General features: G+C 47.1%; 1 protein-coding gene across 2 annotated transcripts in view; it reads right to left on the reverse strand.

Moving 5' to 3' along the window:
- The window catches only part of AP2B1 (adaptor related protein complex 2 subunit beta 1), a 71323-nt gene that overhangs the window by 16716 nt on the left and 32162 nt on the right, over positions 1-22445 (reverse strand). The window contains exons 14-18 of one of the 2 annotated variants that reach the window (XM_069874137.1): positions 19891-20083; positions 9861-9902; positions 7843-7989; positions 6431-6576; positions 3807-3936 (exon numbers count right to left, since the gene is read on the reverse strand). In XM_069874137.1, the coding sequence (XP_069730238.1) occupies positions 3807-3936; positions 6431-6576; positions 7843-7989; positions 9861-9902; positions 19891-20083 (658 nt within the window). The remainder of the gene's footprint in view (positions 1-3806; positions 3937-6430; positions 6577-7842; positions 7990-9860; positions 9903-19890; positions 20084-22445) is intronic. The other variant, XM_069874138.1, reaches the window with a different exon arrangement.

Genomic DNA, 22445 nt, shown 5'->3' on the forward strand with positions numbered 1-22445 from the left:
TCTGAAGGGAGAACATCTGCTGGCTGGACTTGCTGCTTGCGCCAAATCTCAGCCTTGTTTTTATGGAAAGCTGCACGGAAAGCTGTTTCCAAGAACCAAGAGCTCTGTATTTCTGACCTGAGACACAAACACTTGTGACGAATGAGAGCTCCAGCAGTTCTGCATCGTGAGTGAGAGACTGAGGAGTGGAGGAGCAATGGCTACGAGTTACAGCAGAACCCAGTGGGGAAGGACAAACGTGATCATGTGTATTAGCAAGACTGATCTTCTCTCAATAAAGAAGCTCTGCCTTCATAGGAATGTTCTGTCAAACTCACTGGAAGAAACAGAACTGTCCTGCACCTCACACTGCTAACTGCAAGAGAGAGGTCTGAGCTTCTGAGTGTCACTTTTTGGGAAGAAATGCAGCTGGCAAATTCTTCCCTTTCAATTCTCACATCATTTTAGAGGCATTTTGGAAAGACGAAGCTTCTTTCAGTTGCCTGCTCAGTAGCTGCAAAGAGCCCTGGCAGCTGCCAGCAAGGTGACACTGGGTAACACAACACATTGATCATCAATTGTGAGCACAGATCTCAAGGGAATGGCAATGCCCCAGGCTCAGGCATGTTTGCTGCTGCACCGGGAGTCCCCATAGCCTGTTTTCAATTGTATCATGTCCTGCAAGTGGTTACCATCTTACAGAAGAGATTATCTTAGTTGTATCATGAGAGGCCAGGCCTGAGAAACAAAACTCTTGCAGCCGGCTGGCTCCACTGCACCCATGTGCAGGGTGAGTGGAGCAACCCTCCTGAACTCAAAAGGACAAACCGCGTATTCACATGTCACAGCCCTCAGAAGGCCATTTATTAGGAACAGTCGTTCTCTTTAGCATAGAAAGGCTCTCATCCCAGGCATTTCCTTATTCCAAATTTGACTTGAAGCACTATCTGGGAGGAGTTATTATAATACCCCTCACCAATGCAAATCCTTCAGAATCCATTCTCGTCTTTGAGAGTTTAAGGTCTCTCATTCACCCCATCTCCTCCACCAGGTACAAGCCCGACAGCCTACACATTAACAGAGGGGTGTCACTGCTTTACCAGCGAAAAGGCAACCAGAGGACCCAGGTAAGGCTGCACACCTACCAGAGCCACCTCCCTGGCTGGCAAACAAGCCATGGCTACCAAACACTTGTGAGGTTCCGCACAGCCTCTCACACGTCTTTGGGTAAGAGCTTACTATTGCTTGCGAGCGCTGTGCCACGCAGGGGCTCCTCTGCGAGGGGGACCACATGACCCACAAGTGCTGAAAGGCTGACGAGGCCCTGCCGGTGGGTCCCCAGCACACACAAGGTCAGATCAGCAGTCAAATTATCATCCCTGCTTTGGGATGGGAGGGAGAAGCCTGCTATTCATTATCACAAGACACAAAGTGACTGAAAAACAGAAGACTCCTCAGCTGGCAGCCATAGCTGTACTTCACCCAGGTAAGCCTCTGAATATATTTCAGTCTCCCTCATCTTCTTGTGCAAAATGGCTTTTTTGTTAACTTGTCAAATACTTTGGTTTCTTTCCGTGATTACAAATGTTAAGATTAAACCAACTATTTGGTGAAAGATTAGAAATGGTAATAAAAATAACCCGAACAAGAACTCAAATTCATTACTTCTGAAATAGCTGCCTAAGGAACATACAACCAGGCTTTGAAGTTTCTAATTAACATGACAAAAAGTTGAAAGCTATCAGTTTGGTTACTTCAGGACTTATTTTTCTTGTTACTAAAACAAAAAAAACCCACCAGAACAGTAGATGAACATAAGGTCCTCAGGTTCAAACCAGCCCTGCATCTGCTTCAATGTTCCCCAGCTCAGAAAAACCACATTAAGCAAATTCAACTTGATGAGTGTTTTGGTTCTTCAATGAATACAGGAACATTTGTATTCTCTACTCCTATATTATGCTATAAATTGTTCCCTAAGTAGGTCAGCAAAATCATTTCTGAATGTTTCAAGACAGATAATTTCTATATCAACTCACAAAACAAAACCAGAGCCTTGGCTGTCAGGGCAGTGACAGATCCCCATCAAACCCACTGCTGTCAAAAAAGTAAGGGGAGTGCTCTTTTTAACTTGGCATCTGCTATCGTGATTCAACTCTTTGCAGAGAAATATACTATTACTCCATATGGCAGCTTCCCTAGTTGTAAAAGGGCAGCCAACTTCTATGGCAATGAGCGAGCTAGCAAATTAGCAGCTAAGTCTGGCACTAATGAATGCTCTGCTGTCTCAATACAAGGTAGATGGAGGTTTCCTCCCATGTTTTCTCTTTGCTTTGTTCTAGCAGAAGATGCTACAAGAAACAAACTGTGTTCCAATTTCTTTAGAGGTTTAATAACCCAAATACTTCACTTCCTTCCTGATCAAAGGAAGCAGCAACTTTAGAATGCCTTGTTGAGAGAGTCCCTGATGCTCCGGAGGCAGATCAGGACCATCACCTCCAAGCGACTTCCAAACCTCCTTCAGAGCAGGACTTTACCACAGCTGACCCAAATTCACTGATCCTTGCAACCTAGATGCAGAGGGAATCCAGGTTTCCCACAAGCTGTAAGGGCCCTCTGTGGAAGACAAGAACATGTAATTCATTCTCTGCCTGCATGTTTCCCCGTCGCATGACTGAGCTCAGAGATGGAGTGTAGGACTGCTCGTTTGAGTGCCAGAGAAGCTATTTCGAGCTGTTTGCCCAAAGACTCATCAATAAGTCATAAGTCCCAGAATGGAAGTCAAAAGGGAAAAAAACAGTTGCTCAGGCAGAATAAATAGTAACTTCCATCGCATTCTGTTAATCTAAAAAGAGAATAAGCTGCTTCAAAATATTACCCTTTATGGGCTGCTACACTACAGGAACGCAACTGCATTCCACCTCCTGGAGACCTGAGGCAAGCGACATACCACAGTGCAAGTTAACTGCATCTTTGGGATGCTGGAAAAATCATCCTGGAGGACCTAGCTACACAGAGCAGAGGCAGGAGGCACTCTGAGCTCCGCTCCACAGAGTGGATGCAAAGGGCAGCAAGAGGGAAGAGCCTCCCTGGTGAGCACTGTAAGACCAGTGCCCCTGTGGTGCACCAGGGCTGATGGAGAGCCTCTGATCCCAGTCAGGGACAAACCACTGACAGTCCAGTTGGATAAAAATCCCCTTCTAGGGAATGCTGTCCCCCCCACAACACCAACAGCCTCATTAATGAAACATCAGCTGCTCACATCACTTCTCTGCTTCTCCTGGACACATCTTGTCTGCCTTGGAATAAGCTGTCTGGGGCAGGGATGTGCCAATGCCTCATAAAGCATCCTGGAAGTCAAGAGCACTAGAGAAATATTAATCACTGTAGTTGCCACCTTTCCCACAATTCCTTTAATTGCCGCAATTCCTGTGACACCACTTGCTGCCGGCTCTGCCATAGTCACGCACCCTCCCTGTTCAGAGCAGCTCCAGTTTGTAAGCCCAACCAAACCTTGCGCCCAGCTGACAGAACAGCATTACTGGAGCAAAGACTTTAATCTACACAGATGCAAGCAGTGGGTTTGAAACGTCTGAAAAGGCTAACTCACAAAATTCAAGAAGCATCTACTTCAGTCCTCTTGGAAGAGACTGAAAAAAGGAATAGGAAGAAGTTTTGGCTAGACTCCTGGCCTGCATCCATGAGCTCTGCCTGTTTTTTCCCATAAACACAGTATTTATTACTAGAGTCTTATCACATTGTGTTGAGCCGAACAAACTGGGCTAAGCACCTGCCGACCAACTTCCTGCCCAGAACAAGACAATCCTTACCTGGAGGTTGTTCAGAGGCTCCATTTTCATGACTGGTCCCAGAGTGTTGAGGGGCAGGGAGACATCAATGCTTTGGTTTGGCATCAGAGGGGTATGAATGGCCAGTGGGGTGCTTGGGATGACCCCAAAGCTGGGCAAGAGAAAAACAGAGGTGATGAGCACAAAATTGCATCACTCAATATCTATTTCTATTCTGCCAAGCATGAACTGGCTCATCTGCCCAATTCCTCCTGAGCTAGCCCTACTACTACTCCAGGGGATGAACACTGCTCAAAAAGTGCATCACAACCAACACTCAGAGTAGGACAAAGCACAGGGAATCCACTAGGTTGGTCTCGCTGACAACAGGAACCATCCTGCCCAGGGGACCAGCACCTGGGAATTCTTCCTTTACCTGCCTGGTATTGTGCTGTGTGCTGAGCAACAGCAAGCAGCAGCACCTGGACTCAGACTTAGGTCTCCTGGTACTCTCTTACAGAGCTGCAGAGCACTGCAAGTAGAGCCTATCACATACAGCATGGCTGTTCTGTCACTGGGAGCCATGGAACAAGGAACTGGAGCCAACACAGAACAAACAGGTAGCCAAGGAGGATTATGTGGTTTGCAACGGAGCACTGTAGAACAGATGAATCAACACTGCCAGCTGTCCGGTCCTGAATGACAGTGCCTGGCTCTGCCTGGTTTGAGACTCCTCCAGATGGGGATGTTACCAGTAAAGCCAGTGTTTACTTGGCCCTTCAGTCCAAGAGATGTTTCATTCCACAGGCACCTCTCCTTAGTGTGGAGAAGCGGAAAAGCAGCTAACATTTAACATACACCTCTGAGCCATGTATCAGCTTCTTTTTGAAAGCAGATGGAAGTGCAGATGCGTAAGATGGTTTTGGTGTCCACTCCTGACTACATTTCCCTTTAAGCAGAGTTAACATTAGCTCAGAGGTGACAGAGCATTTACAGCAACAAAGACGAATAGGTGTGTGTTTTTATGCCATGCACTAAAAAGTGGATATTGTTAGCTACCGTCTCACATGTACCAGGTATGTCGCTCTCAAAGCAGCAGATGCCCCATTCTTTGTTCTCCTTAGTTTTCAGCTCTAGGGAGCTGGAATAAGAATATCCTCAGCAAGGGCCTACCATGTGATTCGCCTTCTGCAGCCATTTCACCTTGGGGAACACTAGCCTGAGCGTTTTCCCTCAGATGGAAAAGAAAACGCACTGTGCTATGGAGCAGCTGCGGTCTTACACCAGAGCCCCAGATTGCTTTTGGTTTTTTTAACACTTTATCCCAAGACTGCAGTGAATGCAATTGGTAGCAGCAGGAGATGGGGAAAAGCAAGAGAAACTTCCCAATCACAAACCTTAAATGTAAACCCAAACAGCCAGCTCACTGCAGCTCCTTCCAATGCACCAGCCACAGCAGAAAGCTGTGACAGGAGAATGGCATTTGGAGGAGAGTAAACAGTAGTAACCATACTAGGAGCATGTGCCGATACGCTGCAAAAGGAGAAACTACTGGTTTACAGTACAGGATTTAAACTTCTTACATCCTTGAGAAGTACCATGTAGGTGCAGCCAGAATGCAGCCTGATGTATGGGGGAAAATCACAAGCAAAGCAGGTTTTTTTCAGGCCAATTTGCGTCACACATTTGCATATAGCAGCTTAGCAAAACTCTCCAGAAAATATAGCAATCCAGGGAGAACATTTACCAAGACTTACTTAGCATAATGTCTTTTGTAAGTAAATATTATTCATCCCAAGAAATCTTAAATTTGCAATGCTAACAGTGATATTAAAGAGATGGTTTCAGAGGATCTTTAGTACAGAGAACCCTTTCCAGTGAAGGGATATTAGGAACTACAGGGAACATTTCAGTCACAAGATATCCTTCACAGCCTTGATAAGAACTAGCCTGGTCCTTGCTCAGGATAACGTACAGCAAAAGCACAAGACAAGCTCTCTGACTGGGAAGGCGTTTGCAGGAAGGCACCATGGCTGTACTGCCATGTCATGTCTTCTGGCCAATATGTGTTTCCGAGAACAATCTGTATGCTCCAAACATTCAAGCGGCTGCTCCTCCTGACAAAATCGTTCTGCTTCTAATTACCGGGAAAATGTGTGCCACGGGCTCTCACCATGCAACTTCTTCATTGACAAACAGCTTTACTAATGAGCCCCATACTTCCAGACAGACTGAAGGACAGCACAGCAATTAAGCCAGGAGGTAGAGATATTACAGATTGATACTTGTACAGCTCAAATATTTGCTTGTTTACGCTCTCACTTTGTCCCCAGGGCACTTACTGGCTATAAAACCACTAACCCGCCTAAAAACTCACGAGGCTGCTTTAAAACTGCAGAGATTAAATGGGGCAGATGCTGTTCCAGAGCTAGGAAAGCAACAGGACCGTCTGCCGCCTGTTTCCTCACAGATTCATCAGTCTGTACTTTCAGCCCTTTCACACAACTGTGGTGTGATGGAGAGTTCAGGCTGTATCACCCAGCTGTTTCCATGACTGCATCGCACACCTACATACAAGTCCTCCCCAGATCTCGCAATGTTGGCAGAGACTCCTTTCATAGGAGCGTGAAAATGTTCTAACACAGTAAAGTGTGTTGGTTTCTTACCTGTTCTTATTGAACTGAATGGCAAAGTCGGTCATGTGCTGCAGAGCCTTATTGGTAAAGTTCATCTCCATGTAGATGTGCCCCTGCCTATGACTGAACGTGCCCGAGATCTCCAGTCCTTTAGCCTTCACTGCAGGCAACCAGACCTGGAACACAAGAGATGTCATTCAGCATGAGAAGTCTGTCCTGAGGATCATGAAACAAACAGTTTTCCAAACAACAGAAAAGCCCTGAGTTCAGAAATCCAGCTACATTGGCACAATAAGCCCACAAATGCTAGAGAAACTATAGGGAAGACACAACATGGACTGTAGAAAGGATCAAGCTCACCGATAAGAAATAAGCTTGCTGCTTATTTGTATCCGTGTTTGCTCAAGCACTCACTTACGAATTCAAATATACTACAGCATTGGTACACACAAGGAACAGTGAAAGGTTGTGTCCACCACACTAATGCAAGACTGATGAAGTCTCCTGATGGACAGGCTTCTCCAGGGACTTGTAGGTCAATACTAAAGTCTGAGCCAAATCAAACCACAGGTTTGTTTAGGTTCTGGATTCCCAAATCATCTTTGTGGAAAAAAACCAGACACAAATTGGAGTGGTGCAGACTGAAGGATTGCTTAGTTCAAAATGACCATGTTCTTTTGTACTTGGTCTTGTGTCTGGGGTTAACGCTTGCAAGCAGCAAAGAACCAAAGGCTTTGAGAGCATGCTCTGCAGTGCCTTGAGAGCCTAGATTTTATAGGACAACTAAAGTTTATTCATCAATTGACTATTTAATAAAACTGATAGTTTTTGTTTATTTCCTTTCAAGCATAAAAGGCTGGCCCTGAGCTCCCTGTGGCTACTCCACAGCCCTTCCCAGAACCATGTTCTGTATCTCGCAAACCCTCCAGACTAAGCACGCCTCAGTCAGCACATCTGCGGTCTCTGCCACTAACAAAGCGTTTATCCGCATTACACTGCAGCATGCTCATCTCAATCACATCATTTTATGTTCACTGTCACGTTGAATTCCTCCAAATAAACGAATCTTCCATGAAAGTCATAGCAAACTGTATCCTGCCCTCAGTTTCCTGGGGAAACTTGCTAAGAAGTCAGTCTCCAGGAAAGCTTCTCTGACAAAACTGGAATTCTCACATCTTACATAAGCCAATCTTTATGGAAATATTGTTACAGGCAAAATGAAGAAACTGCTTAAAAAAATAGAAGTCTGTAACTAACACCACTATCTCCAACACAGTTACTCTAACTGGGAAAAGTCCAGGGCATCCCTAACAGGACCAAGTTGAATTAAGATGATCTGATAGCACCAGAGACCGGCAGTAAAGGGGACAGGTGAGCAACTTCAGACTTTTTGCATCCTAAGGTAAGGCAACATACTGAGGACATTCTTTTTCCTTACGTACAGACTTCGGTGCCACATATCCTCCAGGAGCCATGCCTATACCAGATGAAAGCTCGAAAAGATCATTGAGTCCACTGCTCACCACCGCTGGGGTGGGTGAAGGGGCAAAGGTGGCTGGCACGGAGGATGGAATGTAGGTCTGCCCCACCTGGAGGAGTCAGAAAAAACAGGCAGCGATTAATATCACACATGAAGAACACTACTTATTAAATAAAGCATGAACTCAGGCAATATCCTAAATATTTTAAAGCCACTTGCAGCTTCCCCAATGAATTACCAATAGTGCTAAATAATGCACATGAATTCCAAAGCTGTTGGCAACTAATCCCTGCGCTTGGCTATCACCTCAACCGTGCAATAGCTTTCACAACAATTTTTATTGCTTCAGTTATCTATTCCCACTGTAGAGGAATCTCTTCCCCATCTCTCCTTCTCATAAAGACAATATGCTTTGTGGATCTACCCTACATAAACCCAGCAAACAGAAAAAAATAGCCAAACAGCAAATAGCCACAGCAATGACAGCCTTCAGGAATCTGCAAGATTCTGCATACCCAGAGACAGCGAGGGAGTCATGACCGTATAGTGTACTCCCACCCAAAAGCTGAGCTCCGGGTTTGCAGCACTGTGTCCCAGGAGGTTCATTACAAGAAGCAGAACTAGTTGTCTACACCTGCCAGAGGACAACCTTTCTTCGAAAGGGGTGATCCTCCCCTCTCAGGACTTAAATAAGGGCACCACACCTGGAATATTAACCTTTACATGCCCAGCTCCAGGAGGGACAGTCGCACTCAGGTTAGACTCCTAAATTCTCTTTACTGTGAGCAGGAAGAATTACATGCTTGAGAACGGGATTCACCAGTCAGTAGCCCAGAAACAGGCAGAACTACAGCAGGCAGGAGGAAACACAGACGACAGGTGCGGGTCTGAAGTCTCACTGCTGTTCTGTGCTCAAGAACCCACATGAGATGTGGGGTTTCAGTCAGCCCTGAAGACAGGGAGGACTGGTGGATTTTAGGTAACTGCTTAGTGGGTTTCTGCTGCCCCAGGAAGGCAGAGACCTGGCTTGGTAGGTATGGTCTCTACAGAGTAAGTACCTCCCTCGTCCTGGTGTGCACTGCCTGGGGGCTACAGGCACACTGCACCACCGGCCCTCCTCTGCCCTCTGAAGTTAGACAGGAATGCAAGATTGACATGGAAAGGAGGAGAGAGAATGACTGCAGCCATAACAAGGGGCTCTGAAAAGCTCTCACTCCAGAACTGAGTATACTTTCCTCACTGAATTACCAGCTACACAATCCTAGGAAGGGGGACTGGAGCTTTCTCCAGAGACTGTTTGTGGCTGTGGGTTGGAGACATGCTCCCTCCTGCCCACAACATCTCCAAGTCATCTTGCATCCTTTTCCCAAAGAAGCTGGTATGCATGTGAAGCCAAGGGTGCTTTGTAAGTAGCCTGAAAACCTTCCATGTTCTGGCAAGTGCTCTAGGCACTAGGACACTCAGAAAGCACAGGCACAGAAAAGGAGGCCGGTGGCAGGCAGAGTTCAGCATTGACCATACACAGTAGGAAAGCTCAGAGTACCTGATCCTGATGTCCAGGAAGAGTCTTTTATGTTTGGGAAGAGAAAAGCATCGCATTCAAACAAGCCCATGGTGACATTGGGTTAGGTTTGCAAACAGAACAGGCTTTGTGAGGAGAAGAGGCAAGCATCTTTGGCCTTTCGGCTGCCAAAGCAGTTGCACAAGGACGGAGTACTGCCACTGTTAACACTGGTGCTCAAATTAACAGCTTGGAGAAAGAGCAGCTAAGCAGATGGATTCAACAGCTCTGACTCTGGCTGCTCTTAGGAAAGCCCAGGTTACAGTTGGATGCAAAGCAACATAGGTGGGGACCCATGTGCTTCAGTTGCATTTGTCCATTTTTGAACATCTCCCAGCACGTAATGGGTGAGGTTATATTCAAACCCCTGAGCTTTGAGCAGCTTTTTAAATTGGGGAAAAAAATGGAATGGCACTTACTGCCGGGCTTCCTCCAATGCCCCCGCCAAGGTCACTGCCAAGCTGAAAGAGAGAAGGAGAGAGAGGAGAGAAAGACCGAGTTCATTTAAGCCAAGTGTCAGATGGCCGGAGTGGAGCTCAGCTGACCGCACTGCCACGAGCACATCTCACTCACTTGCTGCATACAGGACAGACAGAAACACGATGATGGGTAAGCACAGGGAACAGAGGGGCTTTTTAGCTGCTGTGTGAGCAGAGTTATTTGCAGGACTACCCCCACACCTACTGTGGACAGGAGTGCTTTGCAGGTTAATAAGAACAAAACCTCATCCCCTCTTGTGCTTGTCATCTGCACCAAGAACTCTGTGCAATTCATGTTTCATGCATCAGTGCTTTCCCTTCAACCCAACATGCTGGCTGCCAGCAGCCCTGAGCAGCTCCACAAACCCAGTGGGGTAACTGTGAAATGGAGTAAAAATAAAACCGACAGGAAGCTCACTTCCTGAAAGCCTTCGTTTTCTAGGGAACAGCTACAAATGATGGGAAAACACAATGCGTCTTGGCTACGTTCCTCTGACATGCGGCTCTTCTCAACAAGGAAGAAAGAAAACAAGATGTGTGCCCACTACCACAACAGCTCAGACAGGTGGGTTTTGCCTTCCCTTTGAAGATGCTCCCCTCCCTCAGACAGGAAGAAACCAGCCTCATGATCTGATAGGCCACTCAAATAGCAAGGAGACCTGACGCTGCGCTAGGGTGTTTCAGTGTCAATCTCTTCCAAACCATACAGCCACAGTTTGAAGTGACTGACACAGGCACTCAGTGCCACACACACAATCCTCCATGAACACCAAATCCCCTCTGGAGCCCTTCTGCTACACCACCCTGCAGCCTGCCCAAAGCTGTCCTACCCTATCCTGCCTTTACAGAGCATCCAGACCACCTCCCTGGTGACAAAGCCCATTTTTAACATCCACATTGTTCTACATGCTTGAGAGAATTCAGTGATTTGGACAGACCCCAAAGCTGTGAGTACCTTGTCATCTGGTGAACATCCATAAAGAACCCAGCAGATGACTGTTAGCCAGGAGGAAACAAGCCCAGATCTGTGGCAGTTATTCACTGCAGAGGCATCTCCAGGTTTACCTGTGTCCTAGGCTTATGTTCAGAAGACCATGGTTGGTTTTTGCCTAGTGCAGGGCATTTTTGGTCACATTCAGACAACGATCACGCCCTAATAACGTACAGACAATGAAGCAAGTTCAGAGGCAAGGTGGGAGCCAGTCCCATGGGGAAAAGGCTAGACTGGCAGACCACAACAACACAGCCTGCCTTGTAGATGGCTTTGCTCTTCCATTTGCTTAGGGTTTGGGGAGCTTGTTTACTTTAAAAAAACATTTGGCAAACTGGGTCAACAGAGACTCTAGGTATGTTGTTCAAATATACAGTAATGTCTTGAGATATTGAAAAAAATCATACCACACAGCTGAAGCAGAAGCTGCCAGGAGTGCCCAATGCTCAGTGCCAGAAAGGCTCCAACCTTTTCCCTCCACACAAAACACTTGAAAACACAACTTCGCTCTGGTCTCCACTAGCTTGGTCCCTGGGAGACCTTATGGCAAATGTATGTTATGCTGGTCAAAAGACACCATAAAGCTTTATACCACCTCCTTCAGAGCACAGATAAAAAAAGATAAACACCTTGAGAACAGCAGCAAAGTTGCAAGATAGTGCCTTACTAGATCACTAGCCTCCAAAAAACCTGCAAAACTGGACAAACCCCTGTGGTATCCTGGATCCCCCTTCCATCCTCTGGTCCCCACAGGAGCCCTCTGATTCAACACTGGCTACTGTAAGGAGCTGCTGGGGAAGTACAAATCGCACCCCATTTGCCACTTGTTAAGAAGCATTAAGAGCTTTTTTTCCTGTGTGAGACTCAGTTTATCCCTACAGGAGGTCATGGCAGAAATGTACAGGAAATCCCCCACCTTCTGCAGCAGCCACCTCTTCACACACGGCTTCCCACGGCAGTTCGGCTTTTCCTAACTTACTTAAGAGATCATTGATAAAAGTGAGTGATTCCAAAGATCAGTCACAGACCAAAAGGAAGCCAGCCAGAGGATGCAAATCCAATTAATATTGAGTTTATAAAATAAGGCTTATTACAGCGTCTGCCTCCACTGAAACCGCCTGGCAGAGCAGAGCTCTGCTCTACAGATTGCTCTTCCAGCCAAGTCACGTTTGAGATTAACATATCCGATCACTTACATCTTGTTACTGGCTCACTGAGGAGTAATAAATGCAACTATTACACCTCATCCCTATTCATAGCCTTGCACGCAGATGAACTTCACACTTCATACTGACAGGCAGCGAAGTCCAGAGGAAAAGAACAAACATCAGGAATCCAGTTTGTTTCCAGATATTATTGTATGCGCAGAGGATTGCTGCTGCTGCTGTTGTCTGAACTAGGAGAGAGACTGGTTCATCAAGCAGCAAGCATTTTACAAAGGGTATTATGGAAATGACTGAATAATTTTGCATAATCAAGCCAGATGTTAACTAGTCCACCATGTCCTACTACACTCAACAGAAGAGGCTGCAGGCTAGGAATCCAGCCTCGAAGGAACCCACACCCTGGTAATCTGTGCATGCACATGGTGAAGCAGGGAGGAAGGATATATTGAGGGTTCTTTAGTTATCCACAAGTCTCCTGCTTTCCCTCACTGGCAGGCCTCGAGGAAAAGCAGAGTTGGGATTTGTTTGTCTCAAGTCAAGACTCCAGCTCTCACCCCCTACGAGGTAGAGGAAAAACCTCGCTGGCTCAGAATTTACCAACATATAGAGCTTCCCAAGATATCCAGACTGCATCCAACATCTCTGCTTTGTGGGAGACAAAGCCCTGCAGGGAGGGGTCTGCACTGCTGCTCTCTGCGCTTGGGTCAAGTGCTTTAGATGGGTGCTACAAAGCCACCAAGCAAGTGCCGGAGTGCTATAAAGCCACCAAGCAGCTTCTCCAGGTCCTCACAGGTAGGGCCAGCTCTACCAATAAAGTGCGAAGTGACTTCAACAGAAATTAAAGGAGGCAGTTAATCAAGAAAAAGCTGTTCCAGTCAGGCCTGGGGTGCAATCACTGTTGTGGCACCACAGAAGGCCTTTTCTCTATTTTCCTGCCTGTCACCTGCCCACAGCACCAACACTTTCCCCCTCTGAAAACCACTTTACCCAATCCTCCTGCGAGATGCCCAAGACCTAACTTTATTTCCAACTGAAATGATGGAAGAAACTGTAACAGTGCCATGCGTAAGAGAGGAGGAAGAGCGAGGGAACAGGAACCAATTACCCACAGCGTGTCCTCTCCCATCTGGAGTGACAGGCAGAGTGCAGAAGGAAAGACCAGATATTATTTAGGCATGAAGTACTGCTGAACCAGTTCCCCAGGGCTGGCATCTCTCATTAACCGTTTCCATTCATTCCATGGGTGGGAAGACACTTGTGAACCTGCCTTCATGGGAGCAGGCGACAGTCCTGCAGAGGAGAGGACCAGGTTCATGCAGCTGCTGGCCTTGCCCAGGCCAAAACACTCGCTGTAACGCAGCATGGAGAAAGGCTGCCACTCACTCTCGGGATGGTCAAGGAGAACTTTTGTCTGGGAACTTGGAGCACCGCAAACCCCTGATCCTGAGCCCAAAGCTGGCAGGTTTGCCTCTTGCTGAAGAGCACAAAGCCTCTGTCCAGCATGAAGAGCTACCAGCTTCAGAAGATGAGCAGGGGACAAACAGGGAGCCTCGGTCACAGAACACAATGATCTTCAAACAGGAATTCTATTCCCTCCAAACCCATCCTGCCACAACAGAACCCAAGCAGCCACATGGGTTTAAAGACTCTGAGCCTAACCCTACATCAACAAAACAGTACTAGCACCTCTTCCCAAGCGGCATCAGCATCTTTACTTTGCATTACTTGGCTCGGATGGTGTTGCGGCTGCTCTGCAGTTGAAGAGCATTTGCTCTGTAATTTGAGCTCTGTGTATGCAGTTATGCTGACTTATGAAGTGCAGCAGTGCTGGAGTTACAGCATTAGGAGGGTTTATTTGCATCTTAACAGGAGCTTGTAATGAAGTGAATCTGCTGAAGTATTCATGTGATCTGGAGGGGTTACAATCACTTCTGCAACATGACGCGAGGCATTTGGAGCTCCAAGAAATAACAGGGAGGGTGGAGCCAGGGATAGAAGCTGCAACAACCACTGCTCAGCAGCCACTTTGCCTTGCATCCATAGCACAGCCAAGGCTTTCCGAGCAGCTCTGCACTTTATGGAGTCATGATTCATGGGTTAACAGGGGAAAATTGCGGCCTCCTCCCTCTCTCACACCCTAAATCAAGAGTTAAACATCACAGCTCAAGGAGCTAAATGAGAGATGCACCCAGTAACACCGGCAAGTAACACAAGGTGTTTACTGAACAAGAATCACGCGATGGGACTGACTGAAATGCTGAGAGCACAGTTACCAACAAGCCACTTGATCTGGGCTAATCATGTTAGAGACTTCTGAACTGCAGGACAGAGCATGCATGCATGGTCTGCACCTCCTGATGGCTGGGGTTTCTCACGGCAGGCTCTGCTGTGGCTCACAGAGAGGTACTTTCAGCACCTTGCTTGCTGTTTTGTGTGTCTGGTTTTTGGTGCCAAGCCAGGCTTCAGCTCAGAGGGGGCGCTCCAAACCAGGGCCACCTGTGCCAAAGGTGGAAGAGGACAGGTCACGCTGCCAATACCGTGGCCGCCAGTACCAGTAGCACTTACTGGTAATGCTTTGCCATGTTGAATGATTTCCATCAGTAAGGGAAACTTAAGTACTAACCGATTTTATTTTCTAAAGTGTAAAAAAGCAGCTCTACAAGGCTCTAGCTGGCCTGTTACCATCACAGCAACATCATCCTCAAATCATACCTACCAGAAGAATGACTTTTCCATACCAGCACTGCTCCAGCAAGGGACACGCACCCTTTGCCAGGAATCCCCACAGATTTCCTTGTAGCTCATCACACCAGAAGAGCCCAGATGAAAGGAAATGCTCAGCTACTTGTTGGAGGCTGGAGGAACGCCCTGAGGAAGCATCACAGCCACATCAACTGCATAAATCGATGCTGGGGCTGACCCAGCACAGACACTCTCACACTGCAGATCCAGGAAAAGGTAAATGCAGTAACTCCCCTAAGACTCCACACAGCAAGTCACTAGAAGAGCCAGGAGAGGAATCCGGCATCCAGGGCAGGAAGGCCTTTTGGGCTTTCATAACTATGTGAGGCTTCCTACTCCGAGTATATAAAATAACAGTAGAAGGTGACTTTTAGGAAACATTGGAGAGTACCTAATCAATGAGCCACGGTGCTGCCTCATAAACGCAGACTTTGAACTCTTCACTTGGAAGCAGTCATATGGGGAGGGAGTGACACCAGCAGCCCCTGTTCACCAGCCTTCTGGAGCGGGCAGGCACTCAGGACTGCTGGCGTCGGCATTTCTTCCCAGACTGCCAAGTCTTCAGTGTCCTGAAGCCCAGGACACCACATGGGACAGGGTGAGTTAGCGCTTGGATCCCAGCTCTCCATCACATCTCAGAGCAAGCACAGTGGTGGGACATGGCCATGAACCATGCAGAAGGGATGCCTGGAGTCAAATCCCCAGTATCCAGCATGATATCAAGGGGCACGACTCCACCTGGAACAGCCCAAACCAGCCCAGGTGTTACAGAACACTGTGGATATCCAGAGTTTACCAAACAGCTTTACAATTCAGGTCACAAATCAGTTTGACCAGCTCCCAGCCTTGAATCAATAATATTCTTGTGGATGAGTGGCTAGTGTATTAAATAAAATCCTTACATAACACAAAATCCAAGCCTGTCCATTCCTATGGATTTACTACTCTGCCTCTGGGTTTAAAGCCAGCCTCCCTGGCTCCTGGCCACAGCGCCCCGCTCCTGCTAAACACACAGGCTAACAAAGAGCTGCATGATGTGCTGGGCGACATGGAGCTCTCATGCCCGATGGATTTTCAGGGCAAAGGCATAATGACCCTGGCTCATTACAGTACAGACAGACATCCTACGAAGTGCAGCATCAACAGCAATCCAGGAGCTGGAGGGCTGCCCATAATCCACACAAAATTTAGCCACTTAGAGCCAGCTTTAAGATGAGGGGATAAAACATCAAACTTCAGCTCTCAGCATGCACAACTCCACATCCGCCAAGTTGCTGTCCAATCAGATTTTGCTTCTTCCACGCTAGTGACTACTATCACCACTTCACACTGCAGAGCTGAAGATCGCAAACAGCTTTGGAACAGTGGGCTTGGTCACTGTCTTAATAGAAAGGAAAGCAAAGCAGAGAAGAATAAGATTTGTACCCAAACAGGGACACAACCTGGAGCAGATTCAGCACTGGCTCTTCTCAACAGAGAATGGCTTTCCATAAGAAAAGCATACCTTGTTCTGGGAGTAAAGTCCCTTTTCCTCCCTTCCCCTCATTCCCCAAAACTGTTAACACACTCTCAGCATCCATGGATGCACAATACGCCTGCTGCATTTAATACCAATCACAGGACTCACTATGGAGACAAAATAAGAGTTACTCACTAAAGAAATGAACCTATTGAGCAGCTGGAGTCTTGTGGTCATAGGGATAAATAGCTGGCAGTGCTGAGAAAGCGTCAAGTACACAGTGTTAATTTGGTGTTTATCCAGCTTCACACCATACAGTCTCTGTTTAAATGCCTAGAAGAAGAGAACCCCACAGCTCTAGAAACAGCCATGCAGAAGGACATTTGCTGTGGAAGTTAATGCTTCTGCAGATTGTTCTGGGTTAGTCCTGTGGGACTTTCACTGCAAGAGCATCCCTCTGAAAACACCTCCTTAAAAAGAAAAGGAGTGGCAACACTCCCCACAGTTGAGGGGATCAACCCAGGACATGGAGTGGATATGACAAGTGGCTGAGACCCTGCCAGCAGCTTCTTCCAGACCTTCAGCTGCATTTGAGACACTTGCAGTATCAATGCAGTCTCGCCATCCCAGCAACAGACTGATTTCATGCATTAACTCAGGCACATCCCAAACTATTTACTTCCACTGTAACAGAGGCTTATTTAGGCTTTTTAACATATCTAACAGTTGTGTGGAAAATAAAAGTGGGGTTTAGTGTTGCTGTACTGTGGCAGTATTGTAACTTATGTCCCTGCTCACACTGAGAGACAACGCCAGAGGCACACCACAGAGGGTACACCGTGTTCAAATATCTCATGTTCCCCTGTCTCCTCCCAGGTTACCTAAGATCCAAAGGGAATCTGCTAGTGATGAGCAGAAAATAGGGATCCACAGTAGAGGTGGTGCAAACTCCACCACTGGGAATCTCAAAAAAATGACACTTGACAAACTCATTTTGGGAAAAGGGATATCCCTCCTTCCTTTGATCAGCCCAAAGCCATGCCTGGTTCCAGTGCTCTTAATTAAGACAACAGGAAGGGTGAGAAAAGAAAGACCAAAGCGGTCCACGCAGAAGACAGCTACATTCACAAGCACATGGGGTTACTATCCAGCAGCACAAAGGTCAAAGTGAAGTAAACTCTGAGGGATCGCTCACCATCCATGCTCCAAGCAAGAGAATGGGAGCCTCAGCCTTTCCAACAAAGCAGGGGGAGAAATGCACTTAAAAAGACTTTAGGAATAATGGAGAAGGAAAGTTCAAAGCAGAGCAAATCAGGCAACAATATGACATACAGAGAGTGTGTGTGTGAGGTATCTGGAGGAGAAAGAGGAAGGGATTGCTCCACTGACAGCCAGGACGCCTCCTGTCACACTGACAGGTATACAATGACAAAGACAAAGGAAGATTTTATTTCAGCCTCCAGCCCCACTAAGTGACTCAGGAACAGCCCAAACAAGCACCATTTGGGATCTCCGGTGAAGGGTTAAGAGCTCAGCCCTTCTTCAAGGGGCACCTTGGGTCTCTTCTCTCCTCACCACATGCAGAAATAGGGCATGTGCGTACCCGTGGTTTGAGACCATGTTCCGCGACTGTGCAACGATGGCTTGATCTGAGCCCAAGACCCCAATGCCCATCCCCTCGCCATACAGCAAGGAGACATTGCCTAGCAATTTAGCTAATATCAGCTTAGGGTTAGCAGCTCAATACTTGTTGAACATGCCACAACAATAAACACACACTAATTAGGCTGATCAGGGAAACAAAAGCCAGAGAAATAGAGATTTACCAGGAAAAGAGTTTCTTTTATTATATACCGGAGGGATCAAGAGAAGACGGGTCATTTGATGTAACAGCCTTTCAAGAGAAAGCACACCAGGGGAAAAATCCATCACAGCTCAGATATTTTATCCCGCCCTCACCCCATTCAGAAACTCAGCTGAGACAGTGTGAGCCCCAGGCACAGCCACTCCCCGACCAGACACGATCACTTTGTCTAGTCACACTCCATAGGCCCATGGATTTACTTAAGGCTTGAGAAAAACATTAACAGCCTAGCTCCACATCAACTCACAGCTCTACTGCCAATGCCGCTCACAACATCAAGCCCCTTAATGCCGACTGTGAGACAAACCTCTTCCCCAAATCAAGTTTTAGCCCTCCTGCTCTGCCCATTTATCTGTCTGTGACACTAAAGAGAAGCAAACGGTTACTACAAGCAACCTGGAAGACAGCATAGACAGAGGAATTTAACTGCACCATTTTGAGCCGCCACAGAAAGCACTGTTTTCTGCAAAGCTTTAAAACAATTAAAAATTCCAGTTTTAGCGGCACATCTTGCAATGTGAGGCAAAGGCTGCACAGGTCACTGCTCTGGGCTTACTGCTTGCTTTCCCAGCTTAAACCCTCACCTTAATCTCCCATCTCCCCAGTGTAAAAACAGTCTCCTTGCTACATAAGCCAACTGCTATTTAGATAGTATAGACTGAAGCACATCTCACCTCCCTGAACGTCAGTGCCATTAAGGGTTAGATTGTTCTCAGTTCATTACCTGGAGCTAGAAATGTGTTTAATACCTGCTTCAATAAGATGATGGCATCTTAAGAAAAAAGTCTTTGACAAATAAGGAATTGTTGCATTGGGGTTCATCTGGCTGCCCCCCTACCTCTGTTACTAAGGGCTGGACTCGGAACTGAAAGCGCATCTAAACCACACACAGATAGCCCAGCTCCCTACCACCCAAACCTCAAACCAAGCAAGACAAACCCACTGCAGGTCTGACAGCCACCCAGCTGTGGTCACTGGGGTAATCTTACTCTGGTTCCATGAGCAATACACCCAGATCGCTTGTGATCTAGGCTGGTGATCGCATTCACTAGTTCTCAGTGCCTCGCAGCCTCAGTGTAAGTGCACAGCACTGAGCTCTCTCCGCTGCCGCAGTCTTCTTGCTCAGCGATTCTCTCATTGCGGTTCATGCCTTGCTTGCCTCAGAGCAGACGCAACGTGTGATTATTCACACTCCAGAGCTTGACCCTGTCAGTACTACCCCACCTCACAGGAGCAGCTGCGGCACGGGGAGGATACACAGAGCACTGCCCTCTTGACCTAACTGCAATTAAAATATCACTGATATTAAAACTTGGCAAACCCTGGAGAATGCACAAATGAGATGACACGGGGCTACAGCCTGTGACCCCGAGAGCTTTGCACTAAAATTCAGTGGGTTGGGAACCACGCGGAACAAACATCATGTCGAAAGGGAGCCTGAAACAATAGCAATGCAGTGGGACACTTCACATCCTTAAAACAACTACTTCGTTTTCTTCTGTAGACAGAAAAGCCATGAAACAAACACACTGACCATGGGGATTCTACAGCATGCAGCAACGTTTGTTTTATAGCAGCAAAAACCTGCCAAAAGTTAGCACCATAGCACTGGCTAAATCCTCCTGGAGGACTCAGCACTGGGAGCTCAGTGATCCAAGTGTCACAGGCACAAACGATCAAGGCTTTGCAGAGATAAGCACAGTGCCAATTATTTTGCATCAGCTGAAGCTAAAGAGGATGCTGCTTACCAAGCTGTCCAGCCCTCCTCCCAGGAGGTCCACAGCGCCCATCTGCATGGAGGACACTTGGGGAACATTCACTGGTGGTCCCAGGTCCAGGTTCAGAAGGTCACCCAGAAGGTCACCCTGTGATGGAATGACCTGCGGCTGCTCCAGGTTTGTAGTGGCCGTCGTGCCCACAGGGCTATCGCCTGCGTCAGTGCTACAGGTGGGAGGAACAAGAAACAGAAACATTAGTAATCTTCAGTCCCTAGCTTCAGATACCCAGCAAGAGGTGGCTCATGAGCAGAAGTTAGTCCAAAGCTTATCCCAGCAGCTGATCTGACCTCTGCCACCTACACAGCAGTGTGGTGGTACCAGTGGCTCTCCAACACCTGGCACTTTGAGCACAAAGACTTTCCATGCATTGTGCACAGTTTTCAATTCAGAAAAGGGAATCTTCACCTGCCCACCTTTAGAATCACAGATCCCTCCTCCAAGAGAGTTACCTGTGAGTACTAGATGGACTACAGCACTAAAAGTAATTATTTCCCAGCTCAGAAGAAATCTGCAGAGATGACTGTCAGCCCACTGGGCCTGAAGAACACATGAACATTAAAAAAGTCCAGATTTGCTCAGAGACTCAACACCTTGGGCCCTTGCTCCAACTGCTGCAAATTCAGCCACCTCACAGGTCTGGATAAACCACCCTCTGCTGACCAGCACCAACCACCACAACTCCCTTCTAATTAAAGGCCTCAATCCAGAACCAATATCTGCCTTCCACCAATCAGTTCCCTTTTTCCGTGTTAGCAGGCACAGAAATGCACATTGTACAGCTTCCAAAGTTTCCCATCCTATGCATGCTGACTGCCTTTCATACTCACATGCCACTGAATTTTACAACAAAAGGGGGGAAGTAAGATCAACTGCAGCTCCTGAAGGTCTCATTACAATGTATTTATTCTTCAAATCCAGAGATGCTAATATTTTAGAAAACCAAAGCTCTGTTTTGTGTGCTGTTGCCAGCAGTAACTGACAACGCTATTCCCAGCTACCATTACTACAGAGGCAGCCAACAGGTAACTGCACACAAATGCCACAGGAATCACGTCCTCACAAGGTGTTCAACACGGGGGCTCTTTTGTATGGACTGCAGCTCCTGATTTTGAGTAGCCATGATCCCCTGCCTTATCCATATCCAGTTACTGAAGGGAAAGCTTTAGCAAGAGAATGTAAGCTGCTCCTAGCTCCAGGGCCAAGAGGAAAAGATGTGGCATAAGGACTGCAGAATGAATTAGTTACCAGGCAGAGGCAGAAAAGGCTGAAAGCTTCCTCGCATTTAAAAGCTCTAGACCCCTAATAGTACTAATATTACTCGTCCTTTCTGCTTCTGCCTTCAGCAGGGAGACTTCAGAGTATGTTGAAGAGCTAACTAAAACATTTTTGAAGAGCTAACTAAAACATTTTTGAAGAGCAAGTGGTTACCGTGATCCACTCCCACTCCCAGCCTCGGAACAGGGAGGAACAGCGTGTCTGAGCAGAGGCACATTACAAGCCGGTAGTGCACACACTTGGTTCACTCCCAGCTTATAATCCCTTTAACACTACACCTCTTCAACACTTACTCATCCTGCTTCTGATGGAGATAAAGCAATCCTCCAAGGTCTTGTGTAACTGCAGTTGCCCCAAAGCCCAACAAGAAATTAAGAAAGGACAAAGCTAAGTCAGTTTACACTAAAAAACAAAACAACAAGCACTCCATTTCCTGTACAGAATGCGCCTCTTGAAAGAGATTTGCATAAACAACTTTGCCTTTCTTTGAATTAAAAAAATGAATAAAGAATACATGGGTTTTAAAGGGGAAAGAGACTTGTTAAGAGCTTTCTCCCTCATAGTCTTCAGCCATGGCTAGCAGCTGGGTTTGCCCATACGAGCAGGAGATGTCACCCTCCTATGAGTTCAGCCTCTAGCACTTCCAAGACGCTGGGTGTCACAAGGGATGCACAGCCTGAGCCAGAATCAAAAATTCCCTGCAGGCACCTGCGTGGGCACAGGGACTCCTGCCAGAGTCTAACCAGACTCCTCCTCTCCCAGGGGCCCTGTAAACATCTCCCCAAGTCTTCCAGCCGCATTATAGCTGAGCAGGGGTGGTGGGAGCCACCACATAGGGAAACACTGCCAAACCATCAGGAGATTTCTCCCCCACCTTTAGGATTCATCTGCAACTCCAAGACACTTGGGCTGACTGAAGAGGCAGGAACATCTCGCCATCTGTGAGCTGTTCAACGAGTCTCCTCATCAGCTGAGAGCCAAAAAGAACCTGTCCTACACTGCTCTGAATGAAAGTGAAATGAATCAAAATGCAATGCAGTGTATTCTGCCAACCATAACTCCTCCTGGGCTTATACCCAGGGAAGCCCTGGAATACCCATGGACAAAACAACTCTACTTCCCAAAGCCAGTCATTACAGAAATAGCTTCAGTTGCTAAGAATAGCAGAGAAGCGGTGTCAGAAAATAGAAAAGGAGCAGCACAGCACACTGATATATCAGTGCAACAGCAAAAAATAGCACTTCAAATGT

Source organism: Phaenicophaeus curvirostris, chromosome 21 (genome assembly GCF_032191515.1).
Source record: "Phaenicophaeus curvirostris isolate KB17595 chromosome 21, BPBGC_Pcur_1.0, whole genome shotgun sequence".
NCBI classification, from domain to species: Eukaryota; Metazoa; Chordata; class Aves; order Cuculiformes; family Cuculidae; genus Phaenicophaeus; species Phaenicophaeus curvirostris.